The 27,688-nt window shown below is 38.6% G+C and overlaps 2 protein-coding genes across 2 annotated transcripts; one reads left to right on the plus strand and one right to left on the minus strand.

The window, feature by feature from the left end:
- On the minus strand, positions 1 to 12,470 carry LOC108703414 (extracellular calcium-sensing receptor). The gene is made up of 7 exons (XM_041587778.1): positions 12,333 to 12,470; positions 7,689 to 7,927; positions 4,923 to 5,214; positions 2,549 to 3,361; positions 2,235 to 2,462; positions 1,576 to 1,678; positions 1 to 1,480 (listed from the first exon to the last, which is right to left on the minus strand). The coding sequence occupies exons 1-7, from the start codon at positions 12,468 to 12,470 to the stop codon at positions 567 to 569; spliced, it is 2,727 nt and encodes a 908-aa protein (XP_041443712.1). The 3' UTR covers positions 1 to 566.
- Positions 5,675 to 27,543, plus strand: LOC108703532 (vomeronasal type-2 receptor 26). Its single transcript, XM_018239704.2, has 4 exons — positions 5,675 to 5,777; positions 19,303 to 19,594; positions 26,243 to 26,366; positions 26,439 to 27,543. Exons 2-4 carry the CDS (start codon positions 19,328 to 19,330, stop codon positions 27,347 to 27,349), a joined length of 1,302 nt encoding a protein of 433 aa, XP_018095193.1. The 5' UTR covers positions 5,675 to 5,777; positions 19,303 to 19,327; the 3' UTR covers positions 27,350 to 27,543.
- The last annotated feature ends 145 nt before the right edge of the window (positions 27,544 to 27,688 follow it).

Raw genomic sequence — 27,688 nt, forward strand, 5'->3', positions numbered from 1 at the left:
TGTTCGGATTATAATACGAAACCCAGTGCAAATCGGTGCAAATATCTTCAAATTGCAAATAGGACCTCTGCCTTTGACTTCTACAGGACCTCGACAGGTTGAAAATGGAGCATTTTCGGATTGTGACTTTTTGCATTTCTTTCTAATTTTTCGAGTTTTTACCATTCGGACTTTAATAAATAACCCCCTTAATGTAGTTTGCAATAAATACTTTTTATACTGATTTTCTGCAATCTTTGTGGAGCTTTTGAGTGTCCGGATGCTATTGGTTTATCCACTGCCCAAGCTGAAGTTCTGGAGTCAGTGCACATGGACCACCTTATCTACGTGGTAAGTGTTTCAAACAATGTCTTCTGCTATCTTGTTTGTTGTTTCTATCACAGTTACAGTACAGAGGACCACAAAACATATAACAATTTTATACAGCGTATTAGCATATTAAAAAATATGCATAAATAAATGAAAATGAGTAGGGCAGTGGGCAGGTTATAAGGACCTGGAAAGTCCAGGTTCAAGGTTTCATATATTAAATTTTTATATGTACAGTTTTGAACTATCGGAACCTTCTATGTTTTCTTGCTTCTACCTCTGCCCATGAGATGTTCTTTGGAGTTCAGGTTGGGCTTAAACAATATAATGGCACATTTTGGTACAAAGATACAACCAACCAGAGACCAGCTGGAACACAAAATGGCAAAGACCTCCATTGCCACAGTATACATGCCCCGTGCACTGAGATAGGCCGGGATAAAGGACAACCAGACACTGAGGAAAGCCAACATACTGAATGTGATCAATTTGGCTTCATTGAAACTGTCAGGGAGTTGTCTAGCCAGAAATGCAACAATGAAACTAATGGAAGACAAAAGGCCAAGATATCCCAGCATGCACCAGAAAGCAAGGGGTGAGCCCTCATTGCAGTAGACAATGATGAATCCAGGTTTGGTGTAAGTGTCAAGTTCAGGAAAAGGAGGAAAGAATGTCATCCAAGTCACACATATGCAGAAATCAATAGAGGTGCAAATTATAATAACAGTAGAGGACACTTTCACCCCTGTCCATTTTCTTAACCTACTGCCTGGTTTGGTTGCATTAAAAGCAATAACTACAGTGATGGTTTTGGCCAGAACACAGGAGATACAAAGAGCAAAAACCATCCCAAATGCCACCTGGCGCAGAAGACACATTTCAGCTTGTGGGTAACCAATGAACCCTAAAGAGCAAAGGAAACAGAGAAACAGAGAAAGTAAGAGAAGGCAACTAAGGGAATAATTGTTGGCTCGAACTATTGGTGTCTTTCTGAAAAAATAAAAAACACCCAGAAGAGCAAGTGGGATGAGGGAGGAGAAAAATGACGTGGCTGCTAAGCTGTAGCCCAAAGGTTCTTTATAGGAAAGAAACTCTGTTGTTCTTGGTAAACATCTGTCCTGTTGTAGATTGGGCCATGTGTCCCAGGAACATGGGTGACATTCCACAGCATCTGGGGAACAAAATTCATATTAGCTTGTTTATAAGTGATGTTTTTTCCAAGAATAGAAAATAATATTTCAGTACCTGTCTGGTTTGAAATCTGACCTTGGGGACACTGGGCACAGTCATAGCAGCAAGAGGGTTTTCCTGGTACAGTTACCTTCCAAAATCCTAAGTTACAGTTGAGGCTGCATTTGGAAAGAGGAATCTATGGACATTACAAAGGATTTATTGACATAATGAAGTGGATTCTCGTTATTCAAAAAGTTTAAACAATTCCTGAATACCAGTCACAAAATGGGCACTTGGTTGTGGTACCATTTTCTCGGGCAAACAAAAATCAGGACTGTGAAAGGTATTGATATATTTTCATTGTATGTCTATTGAGTATTTTTGGGGTGCAGGAGAACACAGATACATGGAGAGCATCAGAATAAAACTCATGACTCCAGCTCTGCAAGACCGAGTTGCTAACCACTAAACCAAGATGTCAACCAGAACTATGTTGATATAACTTGCCATGGGCTTGTGCCAGTGTTTGTCAGGTAATAGTTGCCTTGAAAGGCATCCGTAAGCTTTTCCAATCAACATCCACTGGCATAAGTGGTTGCCAGGCAATTTCAAAAATAGTCCCTTGTCCAATTAAACTTAAACCCAGTGGACACAATTGGCCCTTGCAGTGATTATGTCACTATTTATTTTGGTAGCAATTTATTTTTATTTAGGGGACTGGAAGCTTTCATTAGCATTACAGTCTTACATACCTGAGTGTTGTTGTTGATCCATGTAATTCCAGACTTGTCTACATTGAAGGTTTTGCCTACAATAGCACTGGCATTATAAATACCAATCACAACCTGTTCCAGTTTTCCATTGGTGCTCATTTTCCAATTTACAATGTCATAAACTGCAAGAGAATCCCCTTTTGCGTCAAAAGCAACTTGCTTCCTTCCTTTGGTCTTAAAGTTTACATTTTTGACATAGTGGAGAAGCTAAAAATTTGAAATACATTTATGTTAGAAAAACACCATGCAACAAAATCACAGACACAAATATACTTAAAATAGTCCTTCCTTACCTGCCAAGGGTAAAATGAAGAGATGCTGGCACAATGCCCATGATGGAACGGTCCAGTTCCAGGAGTACAGTTTAACAAATTATGTAGGGCCCATGCAATGGCATAAACAGCAGTATATACAGTAAGGGACTCTCTCTGATATTCTTCTTTTAATATAGTCCCCAACTTTTCATTTCCTGTACATATTTCTGTTGTATTCTCTATTCGCAAAACAATGTTTTCCTGACTCAGCCACTTACAGGAGAAAGCTTCTTCCCAAAATTCCTTTATAAATGGATCATAAAGATTTGTTGATGGATGCAGGCTGTTGAGATATGTATTGAACATTGGCATGTGCCCACTATGAATGGCAAAACCAATGGTGCCCAACAATATTCCTTGGTATCGCTCAATAGAGAGTAAACCTGAAGTTGACCAAGATTCACTGGCCAACCAGATTTTCCCAGTTACATTTTGTCTCAAGAGCTCTTCCACGACAACCACAAAATTATAGGCTACAACAACCACAACCTTTGCAGTTGTTCTTTTAATGACTTGGGCAAGATAAGGAGCATTCCTGTTATACTGACCAGTCAAAATAATCTCGGAGAAAGCCAGACAAGCGCCAGCATTTGTTATCTCCTGCTTTACCATCTGAAATCCATACTGACCATAATCATTATCACTAGCCAGGAGGCCAACCCAAGACCAGCCAAAATAAGAAACCATCTGGGCCAAGCCTCTCATCTGAAATTCGTCACTAGGTATAGTACGGAAAAAGGAAGGAAACAGGTAACGGTCACTCAAAAGAGGACTTGTTGCAAAATAACTGATCTGTAAGAATAAAATGAAGGGAACAAAAATGAAAATATGTATGTGGTACTTATGTGATATATGGAACATTCTTGATTATGCTTTGGAAATAGAAAGCTTTGTGCAAATTCCAATTAATATGTAAAAGGTGTAGCCTCTACAGAAAGAAGCAAAGGACATGGTAATAAAGTGCTCACCAGCACAGCCACCGAATTCTCATTTTAAAATCTCCACTCCACTCAGGAGAAAATGTAACAGGTAACAGGTAACAGGTATAGCAGGCAAAGGAGACACTCATGAGATCTACCAGCAACAAGGGCGTTCAAATATTTTTTAAAATCAACAAACTTTATTTGAAATTCATAACATGTTGTGGCTAAAACTTGCCAGTTCCTCAGAAGCCAATGTCAGAAAGAAGCGCTAGGAGACTAGATATTTGATGACTTGGGGGCTAGGGGAGATTATTTGGGTGATTAGGTCAAGTGTGAGTGAAGGTGAAGGGTACAGGCAGGTTGATTATAGTTTTGGTAGCACCTCCCAAGCTTTGCACCCTTGGCACATGCTTCTGCTGCCTGTCCTTAGTTCCAGCCCTGGGTGTTAGCAGGCATTAACCCGCTCTTTTTATTTGACTTGAAATATTTATTTTTAAAAAAATTAAATTAGGGAGGTTTAGTTTTAAGATCTGTCAATTTGGGCAGGCAATGAAGTAAAGGCTTGAACTAGTCAGAGGTCTTTGGATAGCCAAAAGATGAAATGTATTGGGCCACTACCGGGCATGGTGTCTCCTGGGAGCAGCTGTGTGAATACAATTGAATCGATGGAGGTTTAGCTCATTGTATAATAGAGGAATCTGAGATTCAACGGTTGGGAAGGAAAGGTCAGTACGTGGGAATTGTAAACCCAGGCCCACTTGCCCAGTAATTTTAGACTAGGGATGAGTGATATTGAATCTCAGGCATATGATAAAGTATTATGAATGCTAATACTATTTTATTCATTGGGGGATAATGTCCTAGACTATATATATTTTTTTAATTATTATAAAAGAATCCTGTTTTGGTGCAGTTATTTGAAGCAGTGATTGGGAAGCAATGTGAGGCCAGCAACTGTGGTCATGTATGGAATTGTTTTAAAACCAGGCTGCAAATCTATCAGGCCTCTCAAAGTCAAGACCTCTTATCATGGAAACACCAGGACTCGCCATTTTGAATAGTAGATCACATGCCCATTTTAAATTAAATCAGTGTGTTTTCCCCCTCTGAGGCACATTGGAGAGGCTTCAAATTGGGGTTTTTCCTTCCTCTGGATCAACTGACTGGCAGTTTTTATATATAGAGTTAAAATGTTGAACTTGATGGACATGTTTCATTTTTTCTACCCAACTTGCTATGTTACTATGTTACTATTTTACTTCACACTTTGATGAAATTGTGGGCCAATTAATGGAAATTTCCTTTCAATTTCAAAAATGACAGATTCTGCAAAGTATTCATAAGATGCACCTTAATGAATGCAATCTACAAATGCTTATCTCTGAGTTAATCAACAGAGATGTATTTTTAATAAAGGATATTGCTCTCACCTGTGGATATCGATATAGTCCTAAGATTTGGGCCATAAGAATTGATCGTGAGGACCCAGAGTCACCAACAACACCAGCAAGACGTCCCCCTTTGTACCATTTATAATTTGGAGTTATCCCCTCTCCTCCTGATAACATGGAAAGAGCCCCTTGGGCTGCTTTCCTCAATGTGACACAAGTGTCTAAAATCTGAAAGCCCAATGTAATGTTGGAAAGAAGTTCAGTGTCTGAGTTAATCTCCTCCACAGCAAATACTAATGCCTGCATGCTCTGGTAATACTCTGGAGCAAACCTAAGATAAAATGTTAAAAAGGAGATGGTTTCAATTCTATTGATGAGACGGTACTAAATATACTTGGATACATAGTAAAGTATAATATATAATAAAAGCTTTAATGTAATACACACAACTTTTGGTTTCATTTTAGTTCAATCATACTTGCACTTCAAGTAAAAAATGGTGGTCAATGTATGGATTGTTTAAAAAAAAACTACACCCCAAAAATCATGATAGAATCCCTTTAAAAGGGTTATGTAAGGACCAGCCCTGGACTTAAACCCTTGTTTTTGGTGTTTTTACTGCACTTACCATGTGAGCCACTGGAGGTTCTCGGGGCTGGTCCTGATCTCTTCATTAACCTGTATATCTGCCTGTTCCCAGTATGTCTCCTCCCTGTTCTCCAGCCACCTCGTTTACCCTCATGTGTTTCCTATTCCCAATCACCTTCCCTTTATTAACCCCGCCCTCAGCTTTGAATTTGTTTGTTCCTGGATAACCTTCGTTCCTTGTTCCTGAAATCCTAGTTCCAGTGTTCTTGTTCCTGTGATCTTGTTCCAGCATTCCTTGCCTTCCTGGTAATGACTTTGTCTTGACCTTGTATTTGATTTTAGCCTGTTCCTGTTTTCTTCTGTTACTATTAAACCTGCAAAATCCCTATGCCTTCTCCACTTGCTTATGGCTATCCCCCTGGGCTTCCACCATACCCCCTTCCAAGTGTGAGACTAACTCCTGTTACAGCGACTTCCGCTGTGAACGTTACAGGTTGCTTACCTTCAAACAGTGGTGTAACTAGATGTTACTGGGCCCCACAGCAAATTATTTTTTAGGCCCCAAAATGTCTAGAGGTTGACCTGTTTTACCAATATTTATTGAAATTGTATATAAATTAGGACCTCCTGGGCCCCTATACCTCCTGGGCCCCCTGCAGGCGCAGGGTCAGCTTCCTCTGTAGTTACACCCCTGCCTTCAAATTAACTTTTAGAATAATGTAAAGAGTGGTATTCATCATTTGCAATTGTTTTTAATTTTTTATTATTTGTGATTTTTTAAGTTATTTAGCTTTTCATTTAACAGCTTTCCAGTTTGTTATTTTAACAATTCCCCTAGCAACCATGCATTGAATTGAATAAGAGACTGGAATACGAATAGAAGAGGCCTGAATAGAAAGATGGGATAAAATGTAGCAATAACAATACATTCATAGCCTAAAGGTGAACATAGAAGCAAAGATGTACGAATCAAAGCTTCATACGATTTTTTGAATGGATTGTCCCGACATTTTTCATACCATGGCGATCATTCGTTTAGCCAATGGGACAGGTTAAAAGATTTCTCCCGGCTAACTAAGATCTAACTATCTGTTGATGACTGTCTCTGGAATTTGTCGGACATTATTTTCATACGATTTCTGTCATAGGTAGAACATCATCTGATTTGTTCTTTTACTACTTTATTTAATCTGAATGGTTAGTGGCAGGTCGGAAGATTGGGACGTTGGGTCATTCATCCAATATAAGGATAAAATCAGAACTATGGCCAGATTTACAGAGCATTTGTATTTAGAGAGGGTCAGTGACCCCCCCTCCCATTTGAAAGCTGGAAAGAATCTAAAATGAAGGTCAATTGAAAGTTGCTTAGAATTAGCCATTCTTTAACATACTAAAGTTTAACTTAAAGGCAAACCAACCATTAAGTATTCATGAAGTCACTAACACAGACAAAAGTAATCAGTATTAATATTACAGGTATGGGACCTGTTATCCAGAATGCTCAGGACCTGGAGTTTTCCGGATAAGGGATAGTTCCGTCATTTGTATCTCCATACCTTATGTCTTCCAAAAAAAATATTTAAACATGAATTATACCCAACAGGATTGTTTTGTTTTCAATTAGGATTAATTATATTTTAGTTGGGATCGAGTACAAGGTATTGTTTTATTATTACACAGAAAAAGGAAATCCTTTTGTAAAAATATGCATTATTTGTTTATAATGGGGTCTATGGGAGGTGGCCATAACATAATTTGGATCTTTCTTCATAATGGGTTTCTGGATAATGGGTCCCGTACCTGTATTATGAACAAAAGCTAAAATATTCTACAGCACAAGAGTGTATAGAAGTCCAGAAGTATGAATAAACATCAAACATACAGATAACCTGCAAATCCTAACCAATACAGATGAACAGGTAATGAGAGCCCTGCTCATTAGAAATAAGATGTGGAGCACATTAACCTCAAGTCATGTGATAGTAAAATTCTAAAACAACTTGTAAAAATCTGTAGTTTATAGATATGAGTATACAATGTATGTGAGTGTATGGAGGGGTCGGTGTGTGTGTGTATAGACGCTGGGTTTCATTTGGAGGGGTTGAACTTGGTGGACTTTGGTCTTTTTTCAACACAACTTAACTATGTAACTATGTAAGTTATCTATGCTGTGAATTTCTGATCTAATTAGACGGTCAACACCACCATGTTACTTACGTCAGGCACTGGAGTTCTTGGGGTTTCCTTGTAAAATCAATATCATTAAAGGCACTGTCCACATGAACCATAAAGGTTCCTCCTATAACAATATCTCCAGGGTGGCTAAGATAGCCACTAATTCTCTCACTGGGCAAGCTGCAACTGAATTCAGAGTCTGTGCTAGTCAACCCTCCTATAGCAAAGGTCCTGAAAATCCATTCTGTGGAGAGCACAATGTAGATGGTCGCAGGACAACCCTTCATGTTATAAAGAAACATCTCAGTGAACCATCATGTCACACTGCCTTAGTCATTAATCCTGTGATGGGCTTTCTAAGTTTGCTCTATATATTATGAAGATAAGTAGGCCATGGGGAATGTCAGTACCGAGCTAAGTATGACTAATTGTTTAAACAGTAAAGCTAACTATCCATTTCTCAGTTTGGAAAATAAGCCAGTCCCAAAAGAGAATGTTCCATTACATGAAACAAAAATATAGGAGTATCTGTGTGCAGTGAAGGCAATGGTATATAAATGTAGCGACCCATAAGTATAATGGCCCTCCTTTCCCTGTTGCTTGGTTAAAACCCATTTAAAATATTTGTGCCTATTTTGCATACCCATTTCATTGGCCCTAGGTTGATGACCATATCCTCCATCACTGTAACAAAGTGCTTTGTAGGGGGAGATCCTTCCTCTTTGGCCTGCAGCAGTTGATTTGGGTGGAAGTCCAAATATTGACTTTTTTCATTTCTGGCAGCTGGTCAACTCCAGAGTGTGGGTTAGACCAAGCGCTGGGACAATGGTATCTACGGCAGCTGGTCAACGCCACAGTCAACGTCAGCGCCAGTGCTGATGATTTCTTTCAATGGAAGGTCCACTGAGCCTGGAGTCAACAAGGCCCCAGAAGTGTTAGGCCCTAAAGGGACACCCCTTTAGAGAAGTCGGGTAAAGGGAACCCGTGAATGAGGTGAAGCTAGTATGTGGGATCACCACTGTAATAGCACTCTCTAGAGAGAGTGAGCCAGCGAGGTTTAGTTAGTAAGAGCAGCTTCAAGCTCCACCAAGGAGGATAGAAGGGAGTATCTCTCCCCCAGGCCCTGCTTGCCTGTAGTGAAGGGACCACAGTACTGACAATGTAATCAGATTATTGTTGTATCCCTGTTCCACATCTGACGCGCGTCTTTTTATTTTGACGCACAATGCCGTACAGGTCTATGAGCGTCATTTTTTTGGTGATACAAGGCGAAAAAATTTGCCCATCCCTAGTACTGACAACCTGGAAGGTGATATGTTCAACTCCCCGTGCTATTCCTCCTGGGGTGTCTTTCATTGCTGTGTCTGCTAAACCCTTGATGTACCTAGCATGTATTTTGACTACCTCCTGTGTGTGTAATATAATCCTTTGGCGCTTTTTAACTGAATAAAGACTGTTCTACTGTTATGCAAAGAACTCCTGGTTCTTTTGCACCTTTGGCAGTAGTGAGGTGTAGTTCAACAACATCAGCACATGCTCTTTCCACTTACCAAAACCCATCCTGGTGAGAGAGGGTCCAGTGCAGACCATACTCTACCACACTAGTTGGTATGTGTCTATTTAAGCCAAATTGGGGTTACATAAATAAAACTAATAATAACTACCAAAGAGAATTAGGAAATGTTGTGTTAATTATGGGTAATCCTGCCTTAAATCATTTGTTGGCCTTTAAGGTTATTACTGCTTGATGGGTTAATGTAATGTTTTATTAATTACCCCAAAAATCCCCAAATGCAGGGATGCAAAGTTACTACTGGTGTAGTAACCCATATCAACCAATGAGCTTGACTAATTTACTGTTGCTTGTTTGAAGGCCAATATCTATTTTGTGGATTACAAGACCTGGGCAAACTTTTGCATTACTGCAGAAATCCCTAAGATATATTACAAATAACGAAGGTGTATAGCAAAACAGCTTTCTAGAAGATTATCATGTTAAATAGCGATGGGCAAATAAATTCGCAAAGCATGGATTTGCGGCTAATTTGTTCCGCCCCCATTCACTTTAATACATTTGGACAAAATAGTCGCTCGGATAAAAATTTACGCACCTCAAAATTATTTTGACGTCCACTGACTTCAATGCGTTTTCGCAAATTTTTGGACTGATTTTGGACAGATTCGTCCATCACTAATGTTAAAGCCTCAGAGGATGGTGCTGGAAGACCACAATATCACAATATCGCAAAGAGTTTAAGCGAGTAGCTCTCCATCCTATGCAATTGTCTAAGCATCGCAGTTGAAATAAGCCTACTAATTATTATAAAACATAGAAAAATGTGTCTTAATTTTCTTTCATTCAGTCTGGATACCAGCAGTGGCTAACATTATAATTAACTTGTTAAAAAGAAAAAAAAGACAACATACCAAATCAAAATAACTAGGGAAAATGAAAGCAATGAGAATGAGAGGAGAAAGTAGTTGCCAAGCCATTCAGTAATTAAAATGATGGGATAATTCATTAACTATGTCACAAGACTCAGCAATACATACTACATCATCTATATACAGTAAAAATGTTCTTAGTCGGGTTGTAGGAGGCAGATTTACTAAGGTTCAAATGGTAAATTCAAATTTTTGAATTTTTTTTTGGTCAAAACCATCAACTCAAATTTGAATGTGAGATTTATCACACCTTGACCCTGCAAACAGTTCCAGTTCGACAATTCTCCAACTAAAACCTGTCGAGTTCATGTAGAAGTCAATGGCAGAGGTCCCTGGAACTATTTGAAGATGTTAACAGTAATTAAGAGCCAAATTTTTGACAAGTGTCACCTCAAAAATGATGCCCCATAGACTTCCATGGGAGAAAACAAAATCAGATGTGCAAAAGTCTAGGGGTTTTTTTCGGAGGAAAACTTGATTCGAATTTGATTCAAATTCAATTTGAGTTTTCGGGTCAGGACTATTCAATTGAATTTTAGACGTTTGAATTTTTTCAAAAATAACATATCATTAGAATTGTGAATAAAATCAAAATTATTTGAGATAAAAAAAATCACATTACTCTTAAATTTGACCTTTGATAAATAACCCCCTAAGTATTTCCTCCATTCGCATAGTGTTACCCATTTCTTCAAACCGCTAAGTTATAGTTGGTGGGTTAGTAAATTTCCAGTGGAAAGGTATCACAGTTTGGGCAGCACTTAGGTAAAATCCTGTTAATGACCATTAATATTTCAATGCATTACCAGGATAAAAAGTCCTAAGGAGCTAGTTGCAAATCCATCTCTGTTACCAAGTTGATTATTTTAAATATTTTCTCCCTGAAGGTTTTCAGAATATTACAAGACCACCATATGTGTATAGGGGATCCCACTTTCTCATTACATCCAGGATAAGTTATAAACGTTGGGATATCCCCATCCTGAAAAAACCCTCTCTTAATCCCTCCAATGTTGTCCGGACCTATATCTCTGCTTCCTTTCATCTCTTAACTACATGAGTGAATGACCTTTTAACAGCTTAAGCCAAAAACCATTTCTCACTACTAATACTGCTTGATCTCTCTGTTGCATTTGACACTATGGATCACCCTCTCCTCCTCCAGTCCCTCCATTCGCTTGGCCTACATGACACTGCCCTGTCCTGTTTCTCTTCTTACCTAACTAATTGTTCCTTCAGTGTCTCCTACAATGGAGTAGTATCTTCTCCCCTACATTTTTCTGTTGGGGTTCCTCAAGGCTCTGTCCTGGGCCCCTTATTTTTCTCCCTCTATATTTCCTTCCTCAGCAAACTAATCAACTTGTATGGTTTCCACTACCACCTCTATGCTGACGATACTCAGATCTATCTCTCCTCTCCTGATCCCAACCCAGAACTCCTAACTCGGGTCTCCTCCTGCCTGTCCGCTACCACTACTTGGATGTTGCAACGCTACCTTAAATTAAACCTCTCTAAAACTGAAATGGTTCTCTTTCCTCCAGCTGACACCTGTAACATCTATCATAGCTAACAATTCCACTATCACCCCCTCTCCCCAGGACCGGTGTCTTGGGGTTATCCTAGGCTCTTCCCTGTTCTTCACTCCTCATATCTAGTCACTTATTAAATCATGTCACTTCCACCTAAGGAACATCCCCAAAATATGATCATTTATCACCCAAGATTCCGCCAAATTTCTTATTCACTCTCTCGTCATATCACGTCTAGACTATTGTAATTCTCTTTAAATTGCCCTTCCCTGCCGACTGTCACCTCTCCAGTCCATAATGAACACTGCTGCGAGGCTCATAAACCTCAGCAACCGCTCCTCCTCTGCGATGCCACTATGCCAATCCCTGCACTGGCTTCCACTACCTTTCAGAATATAATTCAAATGAATGACCCTGACATTCAAAGCACTTCATAACTCTGTCCCACCCTACATCTCTGAACTCATCTCTATATACTCACCCAACCACTTTCTACACTCCTCTACTGACCTGCTACTCAACTCTTCTCTCATTACCTCCTCACATGCTCCCATTCAAGACTTTGCAAGGGCTGCACCCCTCCTCTGGAACTCTCTCCCACGAACTGTCTGACTTTCTCTTAACTTTTCTGCTTTCAAAAGATCTCTTAAAACACACTTTTAGAGAAGCCTCCCCTCACTCTGCATAATGCGATACCACTGTGAGAACTTACCCTGGTGGTGTAGTGGGGCAGCAAGGACTCCCGCAGCCTTAAGTTGTTTGTGCACCAATGCGCGATGTTCTTCTGGTCCTGCACGCGTGCCAGCTGCTTCCAGGATAAGCGTCCAGGTGCCATGAGGTCATCACACATTGGCGCAAAATTCAAATATTTAAAGATGCAGGCGCCAATTGTCAGTGTCCAACATTAGGTCTATTTTTATAGTTCCTGGATGCATTTTCTCTGTGTTTTTGATCTGATACTGACACTGCTTATGTCTAGTTTGCTGCCTGTCCTGGTTATTGCCTGGTTTTCCACTACTCTCTCGGATCCTGCTGTGTACTGCAATTTTGGTGTGTTTGACCAGGCCTGTGACCCTGACCATTCCTACGTCTCCTGTATCTGTACCCCATTGACTAATTGTTACTGACCCGGCCTGGCTTTTGACTAAAACCCCCTTGCGTGGTTCCCTTGCTTGCTCAGAACTCTCTCCTTCGGCCTCTCACATTAAGACATTAAGAGATTGTAAGCTCTTTTGCACAGGGCCTTCCCTTACCTTTTGTACCGGTATTGGTCATCATGATTTATGTAGCTCCATATGTTCTAAGTATGTGATTCATGTGATTTAGTTGTATAAACACATTTTGTTGGGCAATATATTGGCCCTCAATAAATACATGTTATTAATAATAATATATTTTGTGTAAGATTCCCAGGCACCTGTACCATCTGAATATAATTTTGTAGTTTGTTTCTTGTGCTTTACAGGCTATAGAAAACTTATGGGTGAGGTAAGTTTGTTCTTCAGAATATTTAGTTCATAAATCCTTTTCCCACTATTCTGTGTATTTGGGAAGTGTAGTTGTATCCTTGGGTTCTGATATTTTATACAATAAGGAAATTGTATATCTGATTGGAGTTGTTTGTAAACAGAGGTCTTCAAAAGCAGGAGGTGGTATATTTCTGATTTTCCTGTTGGCAGGATCCCCAAACCAATGTCCAAGTTGGGCGTGTTTCAATTAGGATAGAAACGATTCTGATTCAGATGAACTGAGAGTAATGGCAAGAGCTGTTTTTCTTTCACAACTTGAACTCATGTGAAACTCTCAATGTATTGTTTTCCCAGAAAAGTACCTTTTGTTATACCCGGAGAAAAATTTGGGTTTCCTATTATTGGTGAGAGAGGACCAGTTTAGGTAATAAGATAGGGGGCATATTTCAGCTATTGGTCTGCCTGGGTGAGGGTTTCTTTGTATATTTTTGTTACTCATGTCTGGTCTGAGGGAGGTATGTATCTTTCTTTATACATGGGAGACCAAGTCCACCTTGCGATTTATGTTTCCTTAAGTTATTTTTACTTATCCTGTGATTTGCCCCTTCACAAATGAATTAGTGAATGTAGATTGTAACACCTCGAAAAAATGTTTCGGGACTGAACCATCATAGTTTGAATTTTATATAGAAGCCTCGATCTTATTCAGTCGTATTCGGTCAAACCAAGATAAATATGTGATATGCCAATGTTTAAGGTTATTTACAGTTTGGGCGAGAAGGGTCGTTTTGTTAAGATTTGATAACTTAGTAAGGTCTACCAGTATATGTATCCCTAGGTATTTTATTGCTTCTGTTTTCCATTTAAATGGACAGTTTGACTGCAACATTTGTTGGGTGTGACACCCGAAACCTGCAACTTTTTTGGATTCGACAACCAAGACCACAAAAGCCAACGCTGATCGGCATATCTTCATTATGGACAATAGAACATCTGCCATTGACTTCTACATGAACTCGGCAGGTCTGAGTTGGAGTACGTTTTTATTCAGACTTTTAACACCATCAGGATTTAATAAATCAGGAAAAATTCAAGTTTTTTTTCTACGAAATGTTGAAATGCGGAATTTTACTGCAAATCCATGACTGCTGAAAAAAAAATCCTGATCACTAGTGAATATCCATACCACCACTGGTTGATGTGAGTGTCAGCAGTGAGGTGAGCCCATTTTTCGACTCCCATCCTCTTCTTTCCTTGTACTCTAGTGTATACCGTATCTATTTTTTCTCACTCCAAATACATTAAAGTCAATGGCGTTTTTCTTTAGGTGACTTTTGTTTCACGAAAAAATTGCAGATGGTGAAGTGCGCCATTTCTCTGCGAATTCATGGCTGATAAAATGAATGCTGAAAGAATTAGCTCATCACTATTGATAAACATTCTCTATAATCTAGAGTAAAACTAATACTCTGTCCTTCATATCTATCAGGTTCCAACCAGGTATTTCGAGTCAAAATTATTCTTTTGGATCTAAAACAGGTTGGGATAACGGATGTGACTACCTTTTTGTGAGTTATCAATGTAGATAAGTAACATTAGTATAAATCTGAAGCTATTTTCGAATCTCCAAACCCCATTATCTCTAGGTAATTCCCTTTGCAGCTTGCCTTGAATTACTTAACTTGAATTACGTAAATCAGAACTCCTTAACATTGTAGATTGTTCTCTATAGGGAGTAAATGTGAAACTGATGGGAAATTGGTATTCACTAAATTTCCCTGTGCAGTTTAGATAATTTTTCATAATGTATGGTTTCCCCTAGGCCTACACATACTTAGTCTGCTATAAAACCTCTATGTTTCAGTGATGTATTACAGTAGCATGCTGAGAGAGGCAATCCGTTGGGTTATAGGGAAGATTTACAGCCACACACAGATGCTCCAAAGAATGCATTGGTTTAAATTCTCCACTGTGTGTATTTTGTGTGCAGTATCCATAGAAGTCTGTGCCATTCCTGACTCCAAAATAGGCTGCAACTTGTCCACTGAGAGAAGTAGAGACTACCTGAGCCAACCAGGGGACATTATCATAGGGGGAACCTTTCCCATTTACTGGAGCAGAGTCTACAAAGATCTTCATTTTACTGATAAACCCCCAGAACTGCATTGTGAGAGGTACGTGCAATTGACATGTGGAACCTCTGTATAACTGGAACCTCCAGGCACAACAATTAGTTGCTCAACTTTACAGTAGGAAAGACATGGTTATTATCTATTGATATTCAGCAGCTGTATTATTAGATCAATAGTATTGTAAAATATGTTTTTGATATGATGTAGACAGCAGTGTTCTAAAGGTGAATTGTTTTTTGTTTTTTTTGGCGAAAATTCCCCAAATTGACAATTTGCAGCAACCTCACCTATTTACAATTCACTAGCGAAAAACCTCAGTGCTAGAGAAGCTTAACGCACGACACATTTTCGCTTAGACAAACGATCGTTAATCCGCAGATTGATCAACGTGTAAACTTTCCAATACTTTCCAAGTTACCCTTTTCGCCAAAGTCTACTTCGCCTAATTCTACGTGGTGGATTCTTAAGATGTCAACATTACTTTGTCAGTGACATCATATCCTGTATTCAAAAAAAAAGTCATTAAAAAATGGGATTTTTGTGGGATTGCGTTTTAAGTTGCAACTGTTAAATATGTTATTTCGACTTTTTTTTAACCATTTGAAGCTCATGTCCCATGTATTTATGGTAGACTCATGTCTAGGACAACAGAGGATCTCCTTTGTTTTTATAATAAAAAGGTGGCCACTTCCAGCAATTTCACCAATATCACTAATAAATACATATATATGACCTTTATGTAGCTGCCATGTTTCAATTAAGCATAAGTATGTTAATGAATTTTCACCAGGAAGAAAGTAACGCTTTAGAAAACTCACTAAGAAACTTTTGTGCTGACGACATTTTGTTAGAGGATATACGCCAACATTTATTTGGCGAAACAAAGTTTTTGCATTTTGATGAATATGCGTAATCACAGCGAATTAACGCCTGCATAGTTGAGCAAAGTATGGCAAAAATTCGGACTTAATTAAATGTGCCCCTATGATGGGGAGGACCATATATATCAGCATTCTCTCAAATAAATGCATTTCCTCTAAAAATGCAAATGTCATGTAATTTGTTAAAGATCCAAATATAGAAAGCATGAACAAAAAAAAACAAATTATAGGGAATGTCAACCCAAAAAATTATTTTTTGCCAAATAAAAGAAAACATAATTCTAAGCAACTAAGCAAACATTCATAATTGTTTTTTTTTTTTTTGTTTTCAAGTTATTTTTATTTGTAAAGTTATTGAAAGCAGTGTGTGTCCCTTTCTATTATCTGCCCTGATGGCTTAGACTTTTGAAACAATATTATACTAGGCAGAAGATTAACAGACCTGTCTTTGCTGGGGAACTAAAACGTTGTGTAATTGTTTTTACAAATAATTTAAAAAGCACTGAAATTTTGTTCATAGATGCATCTTGGAAAGTTGCTTAGAGTTGTGTTTCTTTTAATTAGACACATTTGTGTTTTGGGGTTAACGTGCCCTTTAACAATACAAAGAAAAATACAAAAATCTCTAAAACCTCTAAAAATTCATGTTTTCCATACAATTAATTACAAAAAACCCTAAAAACCTCTAAAAGTCTGAATGACAAAAAAAAAAAAAAATGTCCAATAGGATCAACACAGCTCCCACGGACTGCTTTCACTTGCTGAGGTTTTACATAATGAACCAAATAATCATGAAAAGCATAAATCTTATGTATCATTAGGATAAGCTTATTGGTTTCCCAGTTGGGTCCGGGTGCTCATGCCCCAGACCTTCAGCATAGGGGAGTAATTCAGGACAATTCAGTAATAGGCAGGCACCACTCTGGAACGCCCATCAAAAGTAGAATCCAAGAGCCAAAAATTGAGTATAAAAAAATATCTAATTCTTTATTTTACATTACATCTAAAAGGATAAAGCCTGACGCATTTTGTGTCTTTATCATAGGCTATGATTAAGGGTCCCTGTGCGACACGAAACACTCAATTTTTGGCTCTTGGATTCATCTTTTGATGGACGTTCCGGAGTGGTGACTGCCTATTACTGAACTGTCCTGAGGTTTTGTACTCAAGTTTTTCTTAGTTTTTTTTATAAATCTCAAGTTTTTTAGAAATGAAAAAAACATGACTTTTTAGAGAAAATGTTCAAGTTGTTAAAAGATCTTTCTACTATTGACAGTTTTTGCTCTGGAGCTTGGAATTTCAACTGCTACTTGGCCGTTAGAACTTGACCTACAAACTACACAGCATTTTGGAAGCCAGAATGGAAGATTAATAGGAGAGGTGCCTGAAAAGAAATTCTGTAGAAGCAATAAAGTAATAATGAAACTAAAAGCATATAGTCTGTAACATTTGGATTTCTACTTTTTCACATATTTATTTTTTCTCTAAAAATTCTTTTTTTTGGAAATTTCCCTAAAACTCGATTTTTTTTAAATTTTATAAAGCATAAAACCACAAAACAATAGCTATTTTATTTAATGCCTTTTTTATCATAAGGACAACAAAATAGTTTTTGTCCAGATGACGGACCTTCTTATGAAAACATGTCACCCCCTCTATGTATTGTAATCTAACTAATTATTATCTTTCAGTTTGTATCTGATTACAAAATTACCCCCAATTCAATCATGGCCAGTGATGAGCTAATTTTTTCGCAAGACATGGATTCACTGCGAAATTCTGCATTCCGCCATCTGCAAATGTATTTGCAGCGATAAGAAAGTCGCCAACACAAAATTGTCATGAGACAAAAAAGTTGCCATAAGAAAAAACACTCATTGACTTTAATACATTTGGAGTGACAAAAATTGTTGCGTGTAAAAAAAAATTAACTTCAATGAGTAAAAAAAATTAACTTCAATCAGTTTCGGGAATTTGTCGGCGAAGGGAAACAGGACAAATTCACTAATCACTAATCACAGCACTACAATGTCTAGAAATGACCAAAAAGATTTAGAACTGCTTGAATTCAGAGCTTGCTTCTCATTTCACAAATTCTGGTTGGAAAATAGAGGATTAGCCGAAGTGCAGAACTTCCAGCCCAGGGAATTTTTTCTTATGGTGATCTGCCGTTTCTGTTATTTCTCCCAGATGAAAGTTTCTGTGGGGATATCTTGTCCTGAAATTCTACAGCTAAGGGACCTTTGATCTAGAATGCTTGGGACCTGGGGTTTTCCGGATAATTTGTAATCTTTATACTTTGTCTACTAGAAAATCATATAAACATTAAATAAACCCAATAGGCTGGTTTTGCTTCCAATAAGGATTAATTATATCTTAGTTGGGATCAAGTACAAGCGAATGTTTTATTATTACACAGAAAAAGAGAAAAATCATTTTAAATATTTGAATAAAATTGAGCCTATGGGAGGCAGCTGTAATTCTGAGTTTTCTGGATAATGGGTTTCAGACTAACAGATCCCATACCTGTACTTCTAGGGACAGTTTTATCAAAGGTTGTGGTGAATTTTCAAATGAGAAAAATTCAAATTCCAAGCTATTTTGGACTTTGACTATGGAATAGTCCAAATTTGATTCAAATTTGAAAAAAATGAGAATAGCAAAATTTATCATGTACGCTCTCTTTAAAAATTGGACTTCGACCATTTGCCATCTAAAACCTGATGAATTGCTGATTTAGCCTATGGGGGACCTCCTAGAACCCATTTGGAGTTAATTGGTGGGCTTTGAAAAATCAAAGGGTTTTTTTGGGAAGAATTTCCCGAATCGAATTTGATCTAATGCTCTATTCCTTCAATTAGTACAATTCGAATTTGGCCAAATACGGACCTATTAGATCGAAAACGGCCTATTCGACCAAAAAAAACACATTAATTTCTGTTAGTCTTTTTGAATTTTGAAGTATTTTCAATTCAAAATTTGACCCTTGATAAATATGCCAACTATTGTCTTCGACCCTCAGCCTCAAACCTATTGCCACCTTTATTACGTTTTTGACTTATTCACATCACATAGTAACATTTTCTTATAGCCCTAGTACCTTAGAGGGTATCCTATCACTGAGAGTGGGATGTAGAAGCTTGGTCAGTCTAGGTTTTTTATTACATGCTTTTCACATTTTCTTTTATATTTTTTTTTAGGGTTGCTCCACAGTATTACCAAACCATGCAGGCCTTAATATTTGCAGTTGAGGAGATTAATGATCACCCTGAGCTACTTCCCAACATTACCCTTGGCTTCCAAGTGTTTGACACTTGCTTTAATTTACGAAAAGCAGCACACGGGACCCTCTCAATGCTTTCCGGAGGGAATGAAACCACCGCTAATTATCACTGTAACAAACTGTCACCTCTTGCTTGTATAATTGGGGATTCAGGGTCCTCAGTTTCAATTATAATGGCCCAGATCTTGGGACTCAACAGATACCCACAGGTAAGAGCAATGTGTTTCTATATTAGGTACTATATTAGGTACTTATAAAAATATACATATATTTCCTACATATTTGCAATGCCTTTTAGTCTTAAAAGCTGAGTGTTCCAGGCCAGAAGCTCAGCAGCCCTAGAACAGTATTTCAGGTTCAATTCTTCAAAGTTGTCCACAGCAGATGCTCATCGTGAATCTTGCTAGGTTGTTTTTTAATTTTCTCCTACAGTGTATTTCTATCACAACATAAACAGATAAAACATGCGAAATATTTGTGAGTTGGCCCTTAAACTCAGCAAAAAGAATATAGGGAGCTACAAGAAGTATATTTGAAGGCACAAATGTATAAATGTACAAAATGGCTGGGCTTGTGCTGGTTTACAACTACCACTATCAGTTACATATAGTGATGAGCAAGTAAATTCGCCAGGCGTAAATTCGCAAATTTATTTTGAATGCGCATCAGAAAAGTGGCTCGCGTCAATTCTTGCGCATCAACATTATTCTGACGCCCATTGACTATGACACCAGCATCAAAATTGACGCAAGCGTCAGAATTGACGCGGGCGTCAAAATTAATGCTTAATGAATTTTATGCAGTTTTGCAAATTTCGTGGAAAATTCCCAAAGCAGGACAAATTCGCCCATCACTAGTTACATAGTAACATAGTAACTTTGTAAGATAGGTTAAAGTTCTTTATATATATAGATATAGATATAGATATAGATATAGATATAGATATAGATATAGATATATATATATCTATATATATATCTATATATATAACATACTTAACTGCCAGTTGATCCAGAGGAAGGCAAAAAAAAACTAATTTGAAGCCTCTCCAATTTGCCTCAGAGGGGGAAAATTCCTTCCTGGCTCCAAGATGCAATGGGACCAGTCCCTGGATCAACTTGTACTATGAGCTATCTCCCATATCCCTGTATTCCCTCACTTGCTAAACACCATCCAACCCCTTCTTATACCTATCTAATGTATCAGCCTGTACCCCTGATTCAGGGAGAAAATTGTCAGCTGGAAGGACCTACTGGTAAATAGATTATTATATAATCTCCATTTAATTTATACATAGTTATCAAATCACCCCTCAAGCGCCTCTTCTTCAGTGTGAGCGACCCCAACCTAGCCAGTCTTTCCTCATAGCTGATTTTTCAATACCTTTTACCAGCTTAGTTGCCCTTCTCTGTCCCCTCTCTAATACAATAATGTCCTGTTTGAGTGATGGAGACCAAAACTGTACGGCATATTCTAGATGGGGCCTTACCAGTGCTCTATACAGTGGGACCCCCTCCTCCCGTGACTCTCTGCCCCATTTAATACAAGTCAAGACCTTATTTGCCCTTGATGCTGCTGACTGGCATTACTTGCTACAGACAAGTTTATTATCTACAAGGACTCCAAGCTCCGTCTCCATTATGGATTTGCCTAGTGCAGTCCCATTAAGGGTATAAGTGGATATTGTTACATCCCAGGTGCAGGACTTTACATTTATCAACATTGAATCTCATTTGCCACTTAGCTGCCCAGATTGCCAGTTAGTCAAGATCCTGTTGCAAGTGCCACATCCTGGATGGAATTAATTGGGCTGATAGTTTTGTCTCATCTGCAAACACTGATACATTACTTACAATACTCTCCCCTAAGTCATTAATGAACAAGTTAAATAAAAGTGGACCCAATACTGAGCCCTGAGAGACCCCACTAAGAACCTTACTCCAAGTAGAGAATGTCCCATTAACAACCACCCTCTGTACCCGATCCTGTAGCCAGTTTCCTATCCATGTGTAAATGACTTAATTAAGCCCAACAACCTGTAACAATGTACCTTCCTGGTGATCCAGTGGTGCGGCAGGGATGCCCGCCTCGCCATCGGTGGGGACGCCGGTAACTATAGGTAATTATAGGCGCATGTGCGCTGGTGTGTAGCCGCCAGCGCGCAATGGTGCGAAAGTTTAAAGAATTTAAAGGGCCAATATACATTTCTTCACTGCCCGTTATAGGTTTCCTCATTGTGAGTTCCTGGTGCCTCTGTGCTATCTAAGCTTCTGTATTCTGCATTCTGATACTCTGTTGTGACCCCTGCCTTCTACTGACGATCTGACTTCTGAATCCTGACCCTGCCTGATAACCGACTCCGCTGTATCTGAATCCCTTTCTGATTGATCTCCTGGTTTGACCGTTGCCTGCCTGACTCCGTTTGTACTCTGCCTGCCCCGACCCAGCCTGATCTGACTACGCTTTCTGTCTACGCCTTGTACCGTGACCATCTGCCCAAGAGACTTTGCATTACCATCGTGCCCCTTTGCTCGTTCAGAACCCCTCGCTTGGCACCTCTCTTAATAAGGCCTGGCTGCATTCGATTAGCCAAAGGCTCCTCCCGAGGCGAAAGGCGGCTGTTAAAGGCGGAATTTAGGGTGCCGATCGTGACACAACCCTTAGTTTAGAAAGCAGTTGTTTGTGGGGCACTATTTGGCAAAATACAAATAGATCTTCCCCCCTGTTCAGCATCATAAAAAGCAATCAAATTTGTCTGACGTTTGTGATGGGTGAATCTGACCCATTTTGTTTTACTAAAGATTTCTGAAAAGCGGAAATTTGTTGAAATGCATTGAGGTCTATGGGTGACAACATTTGTTTTGACGCGCAACAAATTGTGTGACAAATTTTTACACAAACCAATTTTTTCACCCACTAGAGTATATGGGCGTCATTTTTGCAGCGAAACTTGATGAAAAATTTTGCTCATCACTATCTGACATGACGTATCCATCATAAAACCATTCACTAGGACAAAATTTTGAATGTGATCCCTTAACAAGCCTACAAATAATTTGCCACCATGGATATTGATCTTACTGGTCTATAATTGACAGGCTGAGGTCGTAATGCATTTTTGAATATAGGAATTACATCAGCTTTCCTCCAATCCATAGGTACCATACCAGATGAAAGAGATTCGGAGAAAATCAGAAATAGAGGCCCATCTAAAACTGAACTAAGCTCTTAGTACCCGAGGGTGTATTCCATCTAGCACTGGTACCTTGTTCACATGAATGTTTAGTAAAGCTTTATGAACCATATCCTGAGTCAGCTACTAACTAGTTTGAGGTGAGCCAACAGTACAGTTATGAGGTGGGTCTTGGAACTTAGACTTCTCTATTGTATACACCAAAGAAAATAACTTTAGCTTAGTACATTTGCCTTTTCAGTATCTGTTATAACCGTACTGGTACCATTATTTAAAGGAGTCACACTCTAAACCCACATCTTTTACTTTTAGGGTTAGACTTAGTCTCTGCTGCAATGTGCTCCTCATTTTCCATCTGTGCCTTTCAGATTGCTGTTTAGATGATATTAAATTGTGTGGTGATGACTATCTTCATTCTGCTTTTACAGATTAGTTATTTTGCAACCAGTCCAATTCTCAACAACCGTAACCTGTTTCCTTCCTTTTTCCGTACCATACCTAGCGATGAATTTCAAATGAAAGGTCTAGCCCAGCTGGTCTCTCATTTTGGTTGGTCTTGGGTTGGTCTTCTTGTCACTGATAATGATTATGGTCAATTTGGACTTCAGATGATAAAGCAGGAAATAATAAATAATGGAGCCTGTGTAGCCTTTGCTGAGAATATCTTGACTGGTCAACCTAACAGGAATGCACCTCGTATCGTCCAAGTCATTAGAGAATCAACAGCAAAAGTTGTGGTGGTTCTAGATGCTGAATCTTCCTTTGTAATTGTATTGGAAGAGCTGTTAAGACAGAATGTAACTGGAATTATGTGGGTAGCCAGTGAGGCTTGGGCAACTTCAGCTGTACACTCTGAAAACAGGTTCAAAGAGGTTGTAGTTGGCACTCTTGGTTTTGCTATCCACGGTGTTCAACTACCAATTTTCTCTAAATACCTCAACAGCCTCAGTCCTTCAGATATGCTTTATGATTCATTTATAAAAGAATATTGGGAGCAGAGCTTTTCCTGTAAGTGGCTCAGTCAGGAGAATTTAGCAACTTTGCTGGAGAACGACACAATACGAGCATGTACAGGGAATGAAACTCTAGAGAACATAACACCGGAATTTTATCACAGATTATCTCTCAATGTATACAATGCAGTTTATGCAATTGCCTGGGCCCTACAGAATTTGATTCTTTGTGTTCCTGGAAATGGACCATTTGATCATGGTACTTGCACCAACATTTCTTCATTTCAACCTTGGCACGTAAGGGACTCTTCTGTTGTCACTTCTAGGATTTAGTCACCATGTCATTCTATGAGTGTTTTCTAATTCATGCAATCTGGGTTTTTTTTTAGCTTCTTCACTATATCAAAAATGTATCCTTCCAGACTACATATGATAACCAAATATTTTTTGATGCAAAAGGTAACCCTCCAGCTGTATATGACATTGTAAATTGGCATGTGAGCACTAAAGGTACTTTGGAGCATGTAACGGTTGGGAGATATGACTTGAATGCCCCAGATGGAAAAGTTTTCAATGTAGATAGTACTGGAATTATGTGGCCCAATAATAATACACAGGTATGGAGATATAAACTTTATTACCTAGGTTAGGTAACAATATTGGGAATAAAATTGTGTGTAAATATAATTTGTTTCAGAATCTTTGTTTATTACGCATAAGTACCAGTGTTGAATTATATTATATTTTGTAGCTAGAAATCAGTATAGTGTGACTGTCCTTTATTAACTGCATCATTTAGCCATTACAACTTCAAGTAGGCATTAGGGCCTAACAGCACTTGTACGTTGGAGTCAGGAATAAGGTTTGTAGACAAAAGTCCAATTTGTGATACAGAATTTGTAAAACTGGCTCATGGTCAAAATCCTGGCAAAGAGTCTAGGGCATTCAGCAACAAGCATAGTCAAGGACAAGCAAGAGGTCAAATTCCAGAAATCCGTCAATTGTAGAATTATAGAGCACCCAGGAACACGCACTAGTAGAACCTATATTCGGGCACCGAACAAGGGTCATGAACTAACTTGGGAGTGAGGGGCATTTGGTATTAGTAATGGTACATTCCTAGTATTCTTTACATAAATCTCTTAACTGAGCACAGGCTAGTTTGATTCTTGCGAGATTATAACAAGATTATGAGACAACAGAAGAGTATGAAATGAGAGGTATGTTCTAGTTACATATTTAGTTACATAGTTAAAATGGGTTGAAAAAAGACAAAAGTTCAACCCCTCCAAATGAAAACCCAGCATCCACACACACCCCTCCCTATTTTCACATAAATTCTATATACCCATATCTATACTAACTATAGAGTTTAGTATCACAATGGCCTTTGATATTATGTCTGTCCAAGAAATCATCCAAGTCCCTCTTATAGTCATTAACTGAATCATCACCCGGCAGTGCATTCCCCAACCTCACTGTCCTCACTGTGATGAACCCCCTACTCTGTTCCTTTAAATGAAACTTCTTTTCCTCTAGTCTGAAGGGGAGGCCTCTGGTACGTGATTCTCTTTATGGGTAAAAAGGTCCCCTGCTATTTGTCTATAATGTCCTCTAATGTACTTGTAAAGTCTAATCATGTCCCCTCACAAGCGCCTTTTTTCCAGAGAAAACAACCCCAACCTTGTCAGTCTCCCCTCATAATTTAACTCTTCCCTCCCTCTAACCAGTTTAGTTGCACTTAGTCTCTGCACTCTCTCCAGCTCATTTATATCCCTCTTAAGGACTGGAGTCCACAACTGCCCCCTTCTGTGTGGCACTGTATCAAATGCTTTAGCAAAGTCTAAGTAAATCACATCCACTGCCATCCCAGAATCGAGGTCCCTGCTTACCTTCTCATAAAAACAAATTAAGTTAGTCTGGCAAGATTTATTACGCATAAAACCATGCTGGCACACACTCAATGTATTGTTATTTGCTATAAAGTCCAGTATCTTATCCTTTATTGACCCTTCAAAAAGCTTTCCTACCACTGACGTCAGACTAACTGGCCTATAGTTTTGAGGCTGAGAACGGGATCCTTTTTTGAATTGAGGCACCAAATTAGCAATTCGCCAGTCTCTCGGCACTATGACAGACCTCAATGAATCGTGAAAAATTAAGTAAAGAGGTTTGGCAATCACAGAGCTAAGCTCGCTAAGTACCCTGGGATGAATACCATCTGACCCCGGACCTTTGTTTATCTTAACATGTTCTAGTCTCTTTTGAATTTCCTCATGTGTGAACCATGCATCATTAGTTGTATTACTAGAATTGGGACTTTTAAGAAGGAAACCTTCATTAACTGGTTCCTCATTTGTGTAGACAGACAAAAATATGAATTCAGAATCTGCGCTTTTATTTTGTTTTCATCAACCAGCTAAAAATAAAGGTCCCATCCCTTCCTGCTTCATTTTTTTAACATTAACATATTTAAAAAATAATTTTGGATTCTTTTTACTGCTTGCTGCAATATCAGGGGAGTATGTGGAAATGAGTGATATGATAGCCCCTGTATAGAATGCTGTAGTAATGGGAGATAGGAAAGGTCAGCTAATATGTGCAGTCCTGTGCTTCACAGAGTAGCTACACTTCATTGATATTAACACAATAATCATATGAGTAGTACTGTAATTCCTATACCTGTGTGTAATTATATTGTAATTCTATAGGTTCCTCTTTCCAATTGCAGCCCAAGTTGTCCTACTGGGTTTAGAAGGGTGATGGTAACTGGAAAATCGCCTTGCTGCTATGAGTGTGCTTTGTGCCCCCTAGGACAGACATCAAACCAAACAGGTATAATAATGTAATGCACCTTTTATATCTCCTGCTTCACATAAAGACCTAAATGATCATTTTGTTCTACAGATTCAGTGAAATGTCACTTATGTTCCTGGGACACATGGCCAAATCTGCAAAGAGACAAATGCTTACCAAGAACCACAGAGTTTCTTTCCCGTGAAGAACCTTTGGGTTATGGATTATCAGCAATTTCCATCTTCTCGTCTCTTGTTCCACTAGTTATACTGTTCATTTTTATATATTATAAAACAACACCAGTAGTCAGAGCCAATAACTATTCCCTTAGTTGCCTTCTCCTGCTCTCCCTGTTCCTTTGTTTCCTTTGCTCTTTAGTTTTCATTGGTTACCCACAGCCTCAAATGTGTCTTCTACGTCAGGTGGCATTTGGGATGGTTTTCACTGTATGTATCTCCTGTGTTCTGGCCAAAACCATCACTGTTGTTATTGCGTTTAATGCAACCAAACCAGGCAGTAGGTTAAGACAATGGACAGGAGTAAGAGTGTCCTACTTTGTTATTGTGTTAAGTTCCTTTATTCAGTTGGTCATATGTGTTTCTTGGCTTTTCTTATTCCCTCCTTTCTCTGAGCTTGACACTGACACAAAACCTGGAGTCATCATTGCTAACTGCAATGAAGGGTCACCCACTGCTTTCTGGTGCATGCTGGGATATCTTGGATTTTTGGCCACCATAAGTTTCATTGTTGCCTTCCTGGCCAGACGTCTCCCAGATAGTTTTAATGAAGCCAAATTCATCACATTCAGTATGTTGGCTTTCCTCAGTGTCTGGGTGTCCTTTATCCCGGCCTATCTCAGTGCACATGGCATGTATACTGTGGCAATGGAGGTCTTTGCTATTTTATCTTCCAGCTGGACTGTGATGCTCTGTATTTTTGTGCCAAAATGTTTCATAATATTGTTGAGACCCAACATGAACTCTAGAGAACATCTCATGGGTAAAGTCAAAGGTCAAAAATAAAAAAGTGTTGAGATATACAAAACGTGAAACTTAGTAACCCTCGTACCAAGTGACTTAAACATAAAACCAAACGGTGGCCATTGTTTAATATTTTAAAATAGGTTACTTGAATAGGTAAAATACAGGAATAATGTCTGTAATAGACTTATACATCTATTGCTTTAAATTATTTGTATGAAACATAATAAACAGAATTGCTTTTTTAATATATTGTTTTTTCAGAGACTGTCCTTTATATTAAGTGCTAATTACTGGATATTTGTTCCTATGTAAAAGAAGTGATCCACCAATAGAACATATCAGTCTAGCACACTAAAACGATTTGTAACTTGGAAAAGG

The sequence above is a fragment of the Xenopus laevis genome, chromosome 3S (genome assembly GCF_017654675.1).
Source record: "Xenopus laevis strain J_2021 chromosome 3S, Xenopus_laevis_v10.1, whole genome shotgun sequence".
NCBI classification, from domain to species: Eukaryota; Metazoa; Chordata; class Amphibia; order Anura; family Pipidae; genus Xenopus; species Xenopus laevis.

Bases quoted from the DNA above. Each gene is read 5' to 3' on its own strand.
- LOC108703414 (XM_041587778.1), bottom strand. From the start codon at position 12,470: ATGTGTGATGACCTCATGGCACCTGGACGCTTATCCTGGAAGCAGCTG. The intron at 3,362-4,922 runs GTGAGAGCAATA...TTATTCTTACAG, and splicing joins GACTATATCGATATCCACAG to ATCAGTTATTTTGCAACAAG. The intron at 1,679-2,234 runs GTATGTAAGACT...TAATGTCCATAG, and splicing joins GGATCAACAACAACACTCAG to ATTCCTCTTTCCAAATGCAG.
- LOC108703532 (XM_018239704.2), top strand. From the start codon at position 19,328: ATGCAGGCCTTAATATTTGCAGTTGAGGAGATTAATGATCACCCTGAG. The intron at 19,595-26,242 runs GTAAGAGCAATG...GTAATTCTATAG, and splicing joins GACTCAACAGATACCCACAG to GTTCCTCTTTCCAATTGCAG. The intron at 26,367-26,438 runs GTATAATAATGT...TTTGTTCTACAG, and splicing joins ACAGACATCAAACCAAACAG to ATTCAGTGAAATGTCACTTA.